Genomic DNA, 16,854 nt, shown 5'->3' with positions numbered 1-16,854 from the left:
ATTTAGTTTGTTACGAGGAAAAACGACGGTTCACTGATTAAGAAGTCCAACAAATTCTTTCTTTGTTTTTTTTGGTTTCGCGGAGTTCCAGCTAAATTCGAATTATTAGGACTGAACATTCGATAATTCGATTCGATTTTGATTTTATTATTTCAGTTTTTTCGATTTATGTATTTATTGTACCGAATATGGAACCAAATCAATTCGGTTCGATTCGATTTTTTGTAATTCGATTCGATTTATTAAATTAGATTTTTTGTGTTATGAACTTACTTACTAGGCTTTTTTAAATTTTATATTATATAATTTTTTACCAGTACTATAAGTAGCTCATATCATAAAAAAAAACTCTTAAAAATTAAAATTATTTAATTTTAACTATGTATTTTTTTTCAATTACTTAAGAAAAATTGAGAGCTCAGCTTCCAATTAGATAATTTTATGGACTATCCTTTTCTCTTCTTGGTTCGCAGGAATACTTTGTTTTCGACATTAAATTGTAAAAGACTTCGAGTTCATTTAATTTGGTGCTCAGTTGGACTTTGCTTGGGGTTGTTTTGAGTAAGTTGTTATATATGTATTTTTGGGGCAGAATATCGAAATACAAAAAATGTATTTATTTAAATTTTCTGTAACTTTCGCAATGCTTATTTCATACAAGGAGTTAAAGATTCTCCTACTTAGGTCATAAGGTGGGTATCTGCACGGTCTGATGAGTTGGGTCATGACAGAAATATCGAAATACATAAAATGTGTTATTGAAAACTGAATCGAAAAAACGAAATTACAAAAAATATGAATTGAAAATAGAATCGAAAATCAAAATATCGAAATCAAAAAAGAAAATCGATTCGATCCGATATTTTGATTTTTTGATATTTATGCCCCACCCTACAAATCACCCACTGCAGAGCCCATTAAAAAATAAATTATTTTTCTATTAGTCTCGTGTGATATACGTATTAAGGTGTCTCGTGTCATACACGTAGTATGATTCGACTAAATTTAAAGTTATGCTGAAAAGTTTCATATTAAAAGATAAAAGCACTTACTAACATAAGCAACAAATAAATTTAATGCATGCCGAAAAGTTTTTCATGTTTGGTATTAAAGAAAATATTTTTCATTAAAAATAATTATCTAAAAAATATTTTCTTAGAAAACAAGTAGGTTTCTTTCTTATTTTATTTGGTAAGTAATCAAAAAATATTTATATGTTATTTAGCAAAATATTATGGGGACGAAAAGAACGGATAGTAGATAGTGGGGGTTGGGAGTGGGATGGTCATGGGTAGGGGTGGGGGTATTGGGTAGAAAAGAATGAATTTGAAATGTTATATATGCAACTTGTTTTTCTTAATTTTATTAGAAAGGTCATTTTTCTCATTTTTAAGTAACTTATTTTTCTAGAAAAAATATTTTTCAAATATTTTGGCCAATAAAATATGAAAAAATTTAAAATATAATTTTTAAAAAATATTTTCCTCCACACCAAACACACCCTAAAGGGTAGAGCATTTTCTAACGAAAGCAATTTGAAATTTTGATAAAAAAATAAAGGAGTGCCTGCCATATTCTTTATTGGTGGGACAACTTTTAATTTCTGCACATTTTTTCCTAATTTATGTAATATGCTTATTTAAGACATGATTATTTTTTAAAAAAGAAAAGTTAGTAAAATTTATGACCTAAATTCAAAGATATGTGTTATAAATTATTTTATTAAAAATAAAATAAAATTTTGAATTTAAAAAATGAGGTGCATCCCATAATTGAAACACAAATAATATATTTTAAAGAGAAAATGATCAAAAATACCCCATAATTTTCATTTATTACTTGACTTTACTTTTATTGTTAAAGTAAAGTTGTTCTTACCCTCGCCGTCTATAAATTGTTCTGTGATTTGAAGAAGGCAAGTGAAAACTCCATCAGTGGAGTTGAGCTAAAGAGGAAGAGAAACAGAAGAAGAAAAGGAACAATAGTGAAGAAGAGGAAGAAGAATGTACAGAAGAGAAGGGGAATTGTAGAGAGAAGAAGGAGAAGTGAAGTAGAGAGAGAAAAATATCTCAAAAAATGAACTTATCATTCTATTTCATTTTATCAGTATATGTATTTATATTTTCTCCATTTGTACATATACATCAACTATACACTTGTACATTTCAACTACATTCTAACTAACTACAACAACTTGCTAACAACCTTTAACTACTCTTAACAATATTCTAACTACTTTTAACCATGTTAACTTGCCAAGTTAACACTCCTCCTCAAACTCATGGTTTGAAGAGGTTCATAACTCCAAGCTGATTCAGCAGTTGTTGATGTTGGGGTTTCCTCAGACTTTTTGTGAGTATATCTGCTAGCTGATCTTTGGTGTGTATGAAGTTAGTTCTCAGCATACTTTGGTATAATCTTTTTCTTACAAAATGGCAGTCTATATCAATGTGTTTGGTTCTTTCATGAAAGATAGGATTTGCAGCAATTTGAATAGCAGCTTTGCTATCACAGAACATGTCAATAGGTAATTCAATTTGGACTCCTAGCTCTTTGAACAAGCTCACCAGCCAGGTGATCTCAGCTGCACAATTGGTCATACTTCTAAACTCAGCCTCTGCAGAGCTCCTGGATACTGTTTCTTGTTTTTTTGATTTTCAGGAGATTAGTGATCCACCAAACTTTACTAAGTATTTAGTGACAGACCTTCTTGTTTCTAGACAAGCACCCCAATCTAAATCACAATAGGCAGTTAGTGTATTTGTACCTTGAGATGACATTAACAACCCAAGACCTCGAGCTTCCTTGAGGTATCTAACAACCCTCAGTGCTGATTTCATATGTGACTCCTTAGGATTGTGCATGAATTGGCTCAAGACTTGGACTGGGAAGGCTATATCAGGTCTGGTCATGGTAAGATACAAGAGTCTCCCCACCAGTCTCTGATACCTTTCAGGATGCTGCAGTGGTTGATCATCAACTCTTCCTTTATGTGGGATGAATGCATCATATTTTACTGAAGTGAGTTTCTTATTCTGTTCTAGTGGTGTGCCAGCAGGCTTAGCTCCTCCTAGCCCACATTCAGCAATCAGCTCTAATGCATATTTTTTCTGAGACATGTGGATCACTTGGCTGGATCTAGCACACTCAATGCCTAGGAAGAACTTCAGCTCACCCAAGTCTTTCATTTTGAATTGCTTTTGTAGATCTCTTTTTATGTTCTCTACTAGATTTGTGTTACTACCTGTAACCAGCAAGTCATCCACATAAACTAGTACTACAAGTATGTCATTTTCTACTTGCCTGGTGAACAGGGAGTAGTCATAGTGACTTTGATGAAATCCCAACTTCAGTAAGGCCTCAGTTAGCTTCAAGTTCCACTGTCTGGGGGCCTGTTTGAGGCCATATAGGGATTTGTAAAGTTTGCAGACCTTGGTATTAGATCCCCCCTGTCTAGCAAACCCATCTGGGATGGTCATGTATACCTCCTCCATCAGTTCCCCATTGAGAAAAGCATTATGGACATCCATTTGATGAATAAACCACCCCTTAGAGGCTGCAAGTGCTACAACAGCTCTGACAGTGACCATTTTTGCCACTGGACTGAAGGTTTCAGTGTAGTCAAGACCCTCTTGTTGATTGAACCCTTTTGCCACAAGCCTTGCTTTCAGCCTTTCAACTTCACCTGTAGATTTATATTTGACTTTGTATACCCACTTACATCCAATAGGTCTCTTGCCAGGTGGTAAATCCACAAGTGACCAGGTGTGATTAGCCTCCAAGGCCTCAATTTCCAACTGCATTACCTGAACCCATTGAGGATCAAAGGAAGCAGCTTTATATGTGGTGGTTTCAGTGATGGCTGAGTAAGCAACCAGACAGGAACTGTAGTAAGGAGAGACATGAGAATAGGAGATATGTGCTGTAATAGGATAGGAGCAGGAGTTGCCTGTAGAGGTGGTGATAAAGTCTTGAAGCCAAGAAGGGGGCTTACTAAGTCTGGAAGATTTTCTGAGAGAAACAGGAAGGGATGGAGGTAGAGGCTGGAGGCTAGCAGGAGATGGTGCAGGAGTAGAAGTTGGTTGGATGGAGTCTGGAGAGGGATCTAAAAGTGTGAGAATTGGAAACATGGGATTAGAGGAGGTCTGAACATCTTTGAAGGGGAAAATATCCTCTTTGAAAATTGCATGTCTATTAACAAAGAGGGATTTGGAGTGGAGATCATAAAGAAGATACCCCTTTTGTGATGAGGAGTACCTCATAAGAATAGCTGGTATGGCTCTAGGGGAGAATTTGTCATGAATATAAGGGTAGGTAGCATAGCAGAAGCAGCCAAAGACTTTGATGTGGGCTAAAGAAGGTGGATGAAGATAAAACATCTCAAAGGAAGTTTTGAATTGTAGTAGTTTGGAGGAAATTCTGTTAAGGAGATAGACTGCAGTAGTGATACACTCCCCCCAGAATTTTAAGGCAATAGAGGATTGAAACTTGAGTGCTCTGGCCATCTCCAGGATAGTTCTATGCTTCCTCTTAGCAACTCCATTTTGTTGAGGAGTATAAACACTGGTCCTCTGATGAAAAATGCCAAGTGTGGACAGTATGTTCTAAAATGCAGCACTAAGAAACTCACTGCCATTATCTGTTCTCAGAGTCTTCACTATTATGGAGAATAAGTTGTGAACCTGTGTGAAAAAATTTCTTAACACCACAATTGTGTCAGACTTAGAGGCTATAAGAAAGGTCCAAGTAAACCTGGAGTAATCATCAACCACAGTTACAAAGTATTTCTTTCCATCATGAGTAGGTACCTTGTAGGGACCCCAAATGTCACAATGAACTAGTTCAAATACAGCATTTGACACATGAAAACTTACAGGAAAGGGAAGTTTAGTTTGCTTAGCAAGTGGGCAAACTGTACAGATATAGTGTTCATTGTCTCGAACATCAATACTGGAGGACTTCTTTATTATATCTATAAGAGCATGACCTAGTCTAAGATGCCATAGAGTAGCTGAGACAGGATTGCTAACTGGAAGGCCACTGCTGCTTGTGGAGAGTGCAAGAACTACACTTGGAAACTGAGTTGAACACCCATTGACTGTTGCATTTAAATTTCCTTCCTTCAGGATGTAGAGCCCTTGATCTTCTTTACCAATCCCCTTGACCTGACCACTGAAGAGATCCTGAAAAACACAGAAGTCAGGAAAGAAGGCTGCCATACATTTGAGCTCTTTGGTGAGCTGTGATACAGAAAGTAGGTTACACTTGAAGTCAGGAACAAACAGAATATTGGCAATAGATTGATTCCCAAGGATTTGTGTGTTACCAACATGTGAGACTGATACAACATTTCCAGTGGGTAACATTACTTGTCTTCTCTCAGAAGGTGGTACAGTATGAAAGTTATTTAGGAGTTCAGTCTTAGAAGTCATATGATTTGTTGCTCCAGTGTCAACTATCCAGCTTCTATCTACATACTTAGACACTAAAACAGATAGAGCACTACCTGCTGTAGCTGTTTTAGCTGAGTGTTCTCCTCTATTTTCACTTCCTTTGGACAGCATCTGCAGTATTTGATTATATTGATCCTGTGTGAAGAAAGCTGTAGGTGTAGATATGTCACCAGCAGATTGTGGACCTTCACACTGAGTGGCTTCAACCTGATTGGCATATGAATTAGGATTAAAGTGTTCCCTCTTTTTATTAGACTTCCACCCAACTGGATAGCCTTTCACTTTGAAGCATTGTTCTTTAGAGTGTCCTCTGTAGCCACAGACCTCGCACACAAGAGTTGACTTCTGGAACTTTTGTGACTTGTATTGGTTGTCATCGTGCCTTATTCTTGGGTTGTCATCACCTTCTGGTTGATGACCAAAGCTGCCACCCTGATTTGGACCATTTCCCCCCTTTTTACTGAACAAGGCAGTGCATTCTATCATTTTAGAGGCAACACCTTCATGACATGCACTTGCCAAGTTTCTTTGGCTTTCATGACCAACAATTAGAGAATAAGCTTTGTTAAGGTTAGGAATTGGGTCATGCATCAATATCTGACCTCTGGCAGCTGAATATGACTCATTTAGTCCCATCAGAAATTCAAGTAGTCTCTGGTGTTGAAAATGTTCTTGAAACCTTTTTGATTCATCACAAGAGCACCCTGGGCATGGCATGATGAAATCAAATTCATCCCACAATCCTCTCAGGTGTGTGTAGTATTCTGTAATAGTCAAAGTTCCTTGAGTAAAACTATGTATTTCTTTGTGCAGTTGAAATACACGCGCACCATTGATTTTGTCAAATCTGTCTTTCAGATCACTCCAAACTTTATGTGCATCACCAGCATAAATAATACTACTTAACAGACCAGGTGTAACCGCATTCATTATCCAAGACAAAACTACAGCATTACACTTTTTCCAGATGTCAAACAACTCTGGTGCAAACTGAGATTTAGGAAACCGTCCATCCACAAAACCTAATTTCCCTTTACCTACGAGTTTAATGCGCATAGACCTACTCCATACAGCATAGTTCTCGGAGCTTGTGAGCTGAAGCGAGATTAAAGAGCTACCTGGAGTGTCGTTGGAATGAAGGTACAGGGAATGATTGTGACCTACAATCGGAGCTTCATAGCTGGTTGAACCAGCTGTTGCATGTGCTCCGTTCAGGTTCGGGCCACCAGTTTTCATGGATCCTACCATAGCTTTACCTGTATGTATCTATTGACAGCTTCAACGCCTCGATCGCTGATTGACTTCTTCTACTGGAGTTTTAGATCGCCTTTTCAAACCCTACAAATCTTGTAGGCTCTGATACCATGAAAACTCCATCAGTGGAGTTGAGCTAAAGAGTAAGAGAAGTAGCAGACGGAAGAAGAAGAGGAACAATAGTGAAGAAGAGGAAGAAGAATGTACAGAAGAGAAGGGGAATTGTAGAGAGAAGAAGGAGAAGTGAAGTAGAGAGAGAAAAATATCTCAAAAAATGAACTTATCATTCTATTTCATTTCATCAGTATATGTATTTATATTTTCTCCATTTGTACATATACATCAACTATACACTTGTACATTTCAACTACATTCTAACTAACCACAACAACTTGCTAACAACCTTTAACTACTCTTAACAATATTCTAACTACTTTTAACCATGTTAACTTGCCAAGTTAACAGCAAGTTTGTAGATGGCAAGGGTAAGAACAACTTTACTTTAACGGTAAGGATAAAGTCAACTAATAAATGAAAATTGATGGGTATTTTTGACCATTTTCCCTATTTCAAATATTATTTAATTTCTAATTTCAAAATTTGTGATTATAGTAATTCATGTAATTTTTACATATGTAAATTCTATTTTAAAAGGTTTAAACGTGAGTTTGATTTACACATATAAGAAATGGAATAATTTTATATTTTAAACGTAATAATTTTATAGAAAGGTGCACCTTTTATAAAAAAAAAAAGAGAGAAAGGGGTTTTCTTTACTTAGAGTGAGCTCGTGACTTAGAAAATGATGAGAAAATGTAAAAGAAAACAATTATTTGGAATACCATACCAAATTTTGATAAATCTTTATTATAATTCATCCATTTATAACTATTTGTGCTGTGATATGAAGAAGGCTTTCGATATGGTTTTATGTAACATAGTTTAGATGGAATCATTGTTGCTCGAAAAGATCAGTCTTACTTGGAAATTTTTCAATGTAACGAATAAATTATATTAAAAATATTTCATACTTGTTATTATGGAAATTAATTCATTTTGCACCTCAATTTAGGTGACTTTTGGATCTCTACAGAAAAATTCGTTGAATAATAAGATTAACACTCCATGTCAAAATCAATTGGTAACATAACCAATTAAGAGAAAAAAGTCCAAATATTGTCACGCTCAAAACTTAAATGAACAAGAAGATCGACTCACAATGTCAAAACTGCTAATGATTTAAGTTTTTTAGTATTGATGAAGCTCACGACACGTATAGAATTAGAAGAAGAAACATATAGTAAATCATGATCATTAATATTTTAATACAATTATTGGAACAGGTTATGATAAATCATGATAAAGAGTGGTTTGGTACGAAGGAAAATGTTTAATTTTTTGGAAAAATAGGTATTTTTCTTACTTATTTTCTAATATTTGATAATGTTTCGAGAACATTTATATGTTATTCAAGAAAACATTATGAAGGTGGGATGGGGAGTGGGGGCGGGTGGTAATGGTCAATTTAGGTGGGGTTTAGGGTCAGTCTATGGTCATTGGGGGTGGAGAGGAGATCACAATAAACTTGAAATGCTACGTATGAAATTTTATTTTTTTGGTTGTGCGGAACTTTTTTTTAAAAAAAAATTCAAAAGATTATAGACTAAACTTATATACCAACACTAAAATTATAAGGGTTACCATTCTCACCTAATTGCCTCAAGGCACTCTATAAGGTAATAGACTAGTAGTCAAATGCAAAAATTTGCCTAAAAGCTGATTGATTTACTAACGCGTGTGGGAAATAGAAAGTACTCCACCCAATCATTTAAATAAAAATTAGTTATTCCCTCCTTTACATATTATGTGATACTGTTTAATTTGACATAGTGTAGAAAAAAAGAAAACTTTTAAAACTTTTAGTATAAAATAATCATTAAATATTTGTGTGACTATAAATCATTTCATTAAGGGTAAAAAAAGAAATTTTAAAATTAAATTATTTTTAATTATAACTAGGTGATATTCTTTTTTAAACGAACTAAAAATAAAAAGGTGTCTCATAAAATGAAATGGAGGGAATATTATATATAGTTCATGTATAATATATGTATAATTAACCTAAGTATAGTCGACATATATATATCTAGATATACTGGTTAAGAAAATAAATGGTGAATTCGATAGGCTATATGTGTAAAGATTCCATAGTGATTCCTAGAGGATTTCGGCCACTTCTCTTTGGGCCTTTTAAGTTAAAACTCTCCATAAATCTTCAAGAATCTACTTGGGTCCAGCATCTAAGGCTTTTTGTAGTAGCCCAAATACCCATGAAACTGTCAGTTCTTTGCTACCTTCTCCAAGACTAAGGATGTGTTTGGTATGAATGAAAATGTTTTTCGAAAAATGTTCATTATTGATGACTTAAATATTTTGGAAAATATTTTTTAAATCAATTTATTTTTTTCAAATTTAAGGAAAATGACTTCCAACTAAAGATTAAGAAAAAAATTAATTTAAAACTCTCCTCCAACCTCAAATTACAATTTTTTTTCTTATCCATCCGCACTTCGACCCTACCTATCTAAAAAAATTTAAAAATTTTAAATTTTTTTTAAAGAAATTTCGAATTGTTTTTATTCCTACCCCAAAATCAGCCCCTCAACTCCCCCACCCCCCACCCAAAAAAAAATTAATATTTTAAAATTTTGATTTTGAAAAATACTTTAAATTTTAAAAAATTCAATTCTCCCACCCCTATCCCTAATCATCCCTACCACCATGACCTTCTCCCCCCCCCCCCCTCCCTCCACACACAAATTAAAATTGATTTTTAAAAAATATTTCAAATTTTAAAAATTTTATTTTTTAATCTCATTTCTATTTCGACCCCCCACGAGCTCTCCCTCTACCCCCATGCACCCCCACAAAAAAAAATTAAAAATTATTTTTAAAAATATTTTGAATTTTGAAAATTTTATTTTTTTACTCGATTCTTATTTCGACCCCCCTTCAAAAAAACAATAAAAAATTTAAAATTTATTTGTGAAGATTATTTCAAATTTTAAAATTTTTTATTTTTCTTACCTCATCCCTACTCCGACCACTCTATCATCCCCCCTCCCCCAGCAAAACAAAAAATTAAAAAAATATTTTTAAAAGAAAATCAAATTCCCATTTGAAAGTTGGGATCGAGGGTTGGATTTCAGTTCCAAACCAAACTTATTTTTTAAGTAAACATTTTTCATAGAAAACTTTTTTCTTCGTACTAAAGACACCCTAATTGTTAACAAAATGTGGATCACTTGTTCTTCAAAAAACAAACAAAGATAGTGACTTTAAGGGGCAGAGTAAAATGCCTGTTGTTGGTGTACGGCAGTTTGGATTAATACAAGTGTGTGGGTATCTTGCTACTCCTAAAAATAAACAAGTTTCTGTGCTGTGACTATCAGAAGAAGAATGATATAAGTAGAATAGCTAGTGAAAAACAGACAACTATTGCAGAATAACTTCGATTTTGCTATTTGCTATCTTGGCACAGTGATGGACTTGGTCCGAATATGTCTGTGAGAAAGAAAAAAAACAAAAATAAGTTTTTCATTAAGTGTGATTACTCTAGCTCGTTTTTGTAGGGCAGTACTTCAAGTGTGATTTTTTTTTCATTAAGTTTTCGTTATGAGCAGGGTATGGAAGGGTTAGTGCAGTAGTATCGTTGAAAAATACGTTAAGAGTAACGTAGGTCATTTTTGTTTTTAATGAAGGGAGTAGGGGTGGGCAAATAGAAAAATCGAAAAATCAAATCGAATTGAATTAATTCGATTTTTTGATGTCGGTTATTTGATTTTTTAGTTCGTTGTCGATTTTTTTTTCCGGAACTTTGAAAATTCGATTCGGTGTTTGGTGTAAGGGTCACGAAATCATGGTGCACTGACGAATTGAAGTTTTATTACATAAATTTAAAATAACATTTTAAATTATATTACTTATATATTTTTGACCCAAAACATCTAAATTTTCATCCAACCTAATGACCCATTTTAAAATTTGGCCCAAATTTTGGAGACCAAATTTAAGAGCCCTAAATTAAACTGAGGCAGCATATTCACTATTCAGTTTATGTTATCATTGCTTGTTTTCAATACAATATTCAAAATCTAATAGATATGATCTTAAGTTATTCAGATGTTGACACACATCGTCAGAAATTCTATTTTCATATATACATAATTTATGAACAATAATTTGTAAAAGTTATTGATCATTGGTGATATGAACAATAATTTGTAAAAGCTACTGACAATTACTGAAATTCTATTCTATTTTCATGCAAGGATTTTTGTATCGAAAAATTATTTTAAAAACACCAAAATAAATCAAATCGAAGTTGAAAAAATCGAACCTAACCGATCTAGATTGGTTTGGAATATGATGCACATTTTTTCAAAATTAAACACCGAAGAATCGAATCAAATTTTATCAAAATCGAATTGAAAGTATGTTTATTTTTTAAAATTTCATATTTAAATTATTAAAATTATAAATATCATGTCTAAATTATAATTCATTTGAGGCATATTTTTAAAATTAATTAATAATAATTTAAATATGAAACTCAATAATTTAGAAGTAGGAGGGAGCCTTTCAGCAATATAAAAAGATGGGTCAGATTTTAATTTAAAATAAGAACACGTGTAAGGGACAAAAGTATAATGGTTCCACCCATGGGCGAACGAACGAAACAAGAGTACGTGGATGATTTTAATTTACAAGCTATAAAAACTACATTAAAGAACATAAGACTTTTACTGAGCTTTTTGGGACCCTCTTTTAGCATGATAGTGACTAAACCTTCGTGTTGGTTAGTTTTGTAAAATGGTGCTTTGGGTAGTTTGGACTTTTGAAATGTTAAGTAATATTTTAGTAATGGAAGAAATAATGCAGTGTAAAAAATAAAGCACATTTAAAATCACAAAATCTGGAGACACCTTTGACATGTGGCAACTTTCTTTATTCCTTTTAAACAGTTAAACTCCTTGTCTCCAATATTTAAAATGAAACAGAAAGGAGTATATTATTTGGTTGACCTAAATATAATTATGATAATTGTTCATAAAAAGTGAGTATACAAAAACATGATATGTTATCTGCTAAAATAATTAAAATACACTAATAAATTTATAAGTACTTTACAGTTTACACTATCAATGTGTTTATATATTTCTATAATATATATGAGTTAAATGTAATTAAGGATGAAGTGGACGTACGTAGTTGGTTGGTTAATCATCATCAGTCTTAATGGAAATAAAGTGTTATATTAACGTTTAAAGTTAACCGTACAACAGATTTAATCACCTATACCTAATCTTTTACGTATTGTTTGTCTAAATTACAATTTACAGACGTTCGTATAAATTGATAAGTAAAAGTTCTTTACACCATGTATATAAATATATATTAAGCTTGTTCAGAATGTATGATAATGAAGTCCATTTCTCTGTAAGAGAAACACACTCCTTCAATTTCTTGTTTCTCACCCCCTCCAAAAATACTTACAGTTTTTGTCCTTTTTCATTCTTAATTTTCTCTAAAGTGGAAATTGACACATTTGATTTTTTTTTTTCTCCCCTGTTTTCAGAAAGCTTTTCTTCGATAAGAATATAGTGATCTCCTCTAGTACCTGATATATCAGGATCCAATTGGTCATGCTTTTCGCAAATTCCAGCATATCCTATAACCTCTTAAAATTTCTCACTCTCCTTTGATCTTTTTTTTCTTTGGAGCTTCCATCTTTTTGATCTTTGGATAACTCGAATCCATACTAATTGAATGTCAAAGCGAATAAGAGAGAGTGTTAACAAAGGGAATAAACACCCAATTTATAGAGGAGTTCGTATGCGAAGTTGGGGAAAATGGGTGTCTGAAATCCGCGAACCGCGTAAAAAGTCACGCATTTGGCTGGGCACATATCCAACTCCAGAAATGGCTGCCAGAGCACACGACGTGGCCGCATTGAGTATAAAAAAGGACTCATCGATTTTAAATTTCCCTCATCTCATTAACTCATTGCCTCGCCCAATTTCACTCTCACCAACAGATGTACAAGCTGCTGCAGCTAAAGCAGCTGCAATGGAGGATCCAAATTCTGTCTCTTCTTCATCTTCTGTTAATTCAATTGAGAAAATAACGTCGGCATCGGATGAGCTGGGTGAAATTATAGAGCTTCCTAGCTTGGACGGAAGTTTTGACTCGGACGAGTTGAAGTTGAGCGACTCAGTTGACGGGTGGCTGTACCCACCGTGGTGGGCATCCGATGGCGACTTTGATGGGTATTTTTTGGAGCAACATGCCATTGGAGACAGTTTAATTCTTAGCAGCTTTGAAATGATGAAATAACAAAAATTGGTGTGATTTTTTTAAAATATTTTTTTAGACATTTCTGAATTTCATCAACTAGTCATGTGTGTTTATGTATATACAAAAAAATTGCCTTTTCTACCAAAATAAAATATATGTAATGTAATGTAATGATGAAATAACAAAAATTGGTGTGATTTTTTTTAAATTTTTTTTTAGACATTTGGAATTTCATCAACTAGTCATGTGTGTTTATGTATATACAAAAAAAAATTGCCTTTTCTACCAAAATAAAATATATGTAATGTAATGTATTATTAAGTGTACTTTTTATAGCATATCCATGAAAATAAAGGAGTATATACTTTTACAATTTATTACTTAGCCCGACCATAAAATTTGGATCAGGTTTAAAAGTTTATCTTTAAATATTTATTTGATCATGAAATTTAATTTTTAATTTTTTTTTCTTTAAAAAATTCTGGATCAATTTCTGGGAGAAATTTCACTTTTACTTACAAATTATTATTTTTTTTTTACAAATAAATATATTCAAACACAATTTTAAATTTCAAAAATCACGATTAAGTTTCAAGTTAAAAATCTATAAAGAAACGGGAGCAGCAAGTCATAAATGTGCCCAATAGCTTTGAAAAAGTCGCTTCTGTTTCTGTCTACTTACTTCATCAATCTCTACCTTTACTAGGTAGTTATTTTTAAGTTAAATAAAATGAGAGCTTTATTTTTAAATGAAATAAGATGGAAAGTTTATTTAAAACTAAATAAGATGAAAGTTTTATTTTAAAATTAAATAAGATGAAAGTTCAATTTTAAAAACACACGAACAATCATGAAAATACATATACAAAAATATTTTAGCTACATAAGATGAAAATTTTATTTTTAAAAATGAATAACTAAAAGCTTGCTAAGTAAATGAAATAAGGTGGACGATATTTTTGTAAACAAATAATTTATTCTTAAATCTATGCAATGAATTTAATTTTGAATATGACAAACCAAACAAACAATAAAAACTACTCTCAGCATAACTTATCCATCATAACTAATCGCATCATAACGTGTATCCTAACCAAACGACCCCTTAAAGTAAAGTTGTTCTTAACCTCTACGACTACAAACTGGTCACCCAAACCCCTCAATTGGATGAAAATCCTAAATCAGCTAAAATCACCCAATTTCAATTAAAATTACCCAATTTTCTCTTTTAATCCAAACCTGACCCAAAAATATTGACATTTTTAGATCTTATATATTAAAATATATTATTATTATTATTATTATTATTATTATTATTATTATTTATTAAAAAAACATAAAACTAAATTTTTTGTAAATGACTAAAAAAATCATTTCTCCTTAATAGTTCTAGTACACAAGTGAACAACGGTTGAAAATGTAGTAGCATGCAACACAACAAGGATATATTTTCAATGGAATTTTTCTTCAAAAATTAGTTAAATAAATGAATAAATTTTGAAAATTATTATTTTGAAAAAAATAATTATGAAAGTGTAGTAAATTGGTTCATTAGAAAATAGTTACTCCACTCTTTCACACTTTCAATTTAGACTTTTCATGACCCTTAAAAAATAATGACTAATATAAACGACTTATCATAATATCATTATCTAAAGTTACTTATAATTATCTTTTAAGTAACCTAATTATTATATAAGAAAGCTATAGCACCATTAATTAGTACATAATAACAAAATTCAACAGCTAATAATCAATTGATATTGTCTTGTAAATAAAGTCCAACTTATAAAATTATAGTTATTATTGGTGCCGTAGTCCTGAAAGGGCCACCCCATCGTATTTGCACTCAAAAGTCAAAACTTGTGTTGATGAAAAGGGGTAGGTACCGGGTTGGGGTTGATCGGAAATTAAAAATAACGAGTACTAGATTAATTAAATGCTAGGTACTGTCTCATTTTGAAAGGTTAACATGTCAATTTTGTATTAAAGAACTACTTTTTTTTCTTAGAACTACTCGTTGGTTTCGTTAAATAAAAAAAGGTTTTACATGTACAAAAAGTCAAAAAGTACTGATTTTATTCAAATGTACCTTTCAATTTGTCGGTATTCAGATTTTCTTTCTATTTTTTCAAGTTGTATAAATATATTCTTTGAGATTAATAAAAAACATTAGAATCGACTAATATCTACAATACATTATGGTCTTAATTTATAAATTATGATCTAAATTATTTATAAGTTAAAATAAAAAAAGTTATTTATTACATAATTATTCTCAAAAGGGATAACCGATAAAAATTTCTATACAAAAAAAAAAGTTTATTGGCAATCATTGATTCAATGTGCACCTTTAATTTCATGCATCCTTTATCCTATCTGTCTATCTATCAATGCAGCCACACGTTCTGCATTCATCCTTTTGGTTCGCTTTCAATATGATTAACTCTTCTATTTAATAGGTATTTATGGTCTAGTCTTAGTTGTACGATATGATCAGCATCAGAGGTGTACATAGATCGGATTGGTTCGGATTTTTTACAAATCAAATTAAATCATTTGTGTCGGGTTATTAAATCTATAAACCAAACCAAACTAATAAAAATCGGATTTTTCGATATCAATTTTTCTCGGGTTTTTCAGGTTTTTTCGGGTTTTTCGGGTTTCTCGGGTTTTTTGGATTTTTTCGGATTTTTTCGGGTTTCTCATAGTATCAAATAAAAAGCACAGAGCAGTGCATCTTAAAAAGAGTTCTAGTACAAAATATCAACGTATAAGATGGAGACACAACACTGTTTAAAGTTTTAACTTTATAATATAACTTTATAAGATAAGTTTTTTTTGTCTATTATTTAGATGAGCTACTCAAGTCTAAATCTAAATGTAAGAAAGAAAACAAAAATTATGAAAAAATTTTAAAAAATATTTATAAATTACATTTTAATAAATATTTTTATGTATAACATAATTTAAAAGTGGTATATCTATAATCGGGTCGGTTTGGGTTCGGTTTGACTTTTTTTAGTTAAAACCAAACCAACCCTAGAATGGTCGGGTTTTTTTTCAAACACCAAACCAAGTCAAACCAAACCACTAGTCGGGTTTTTTTCCGATTTGATTCGATTTGATGTTTATCAATTTGTCTTGTACAGTCCTAATCAGTACCTCCATGGCTACGTGCATTCTCTATCTCAACTAATGTCTATCTTCCACATGAATCTTTTTGCTTTTTTATGGTGATTCATTTCAGTATTTCGTAATTTCATGAGATTACAAGTTTTTTAAATATTATTTTTTAATGAAATTTTATGTCAGTTTGAAGGGGAAAATTGGAATAATGGTAAAGTTATTTTATTGTGTAACCTGTAGGTCATAGTTTTATTGTGTAACTTGTATGTCACTGTGGAACACTGTTTAACGGAGGCTAATATGATCACAAACTATTAGCTGTGAACAATCAGAATGAGTACTTTTATGACGCCTATCAACAACTTCATGTGGGGGCTAAAGGTCCATTCCAATTGGACAAAAGCCAAATGCCTTTTTAAGGATCAAATACGACACGACAAACTTTTTTGTTAGTTAGTAATATATGTAGACTTTTGCAATGGTTGAATTGTCTATGTAAGCCTCCCCTTTCCTCTTTCTGTGAAGGATAAGTTTTTATCCTTGTGTTGTATCCGGAGGTAAGGTCAAGCCCGCCTTTTTGTAGTTGTCTCATGATATACAACACTTAAGGTAGCTTCAGAAAAAAATTATATAAAAAAAGTAGGTCACAATTTCGAGCATT

The 16,854-nt window shown here is 32.2% G+C and overlaps 1 protein-coding gene across 1 annotated transcript; it reads left to right on the top strand.

Moving 5' to 3' along the window:
* The first annotated feature begins 12,138 nt into the window (after window positions 1–12,138).
* LOC129899664 (ethylene-responsive transcription factor TINY-like) lies at window positions 12,139–13,206 on the top strand. Its single transcript, XM_055974678.1, has one exon. It carries the CDS (start codon window positions 12,537–12,539, stop codon window positions 13,101–13,103), a length of 567 nt encoding a protein of 188 aa, XP_055830653.1. The 5' UTR covers window positions 12,139–12,536; the 3' UTR covers window positions 13,104–13,206.
* The last annotated feature ends 3,648 nt before the right edge of the window (window positions 13,207–16,854 follow it).

Source organism: Solanum dulcamara, chromosome 8 (assembly GCF_947179165.1).
Source record: "Solanum dulcamara chromosome 8, daSolDulc1.2, whole genome shotgun sequence".
NCBI classification, from domain to species: domain Eukaryota; kingdom Viridiplantae; phylum Streptophyta; class Magnoliopsida; order Solanales; family Solanaceae; genus Solanum; species Solanum dulcamara.
Note: the sequence above shows the minus strand (reverse complement) of the source record. Positions and strands in the feature narration are given on the sequence as shown.

Bases quoted from the DNA above. Each gene is read 5' to 3' on its own strand.
- LOC129899664 (XM_055974678.1), top strand. From the start codon at position 12,537: ATGTCAAAGCGAATAAGAGAGAGTGTTAACAAAGGGAATAAACACCCA.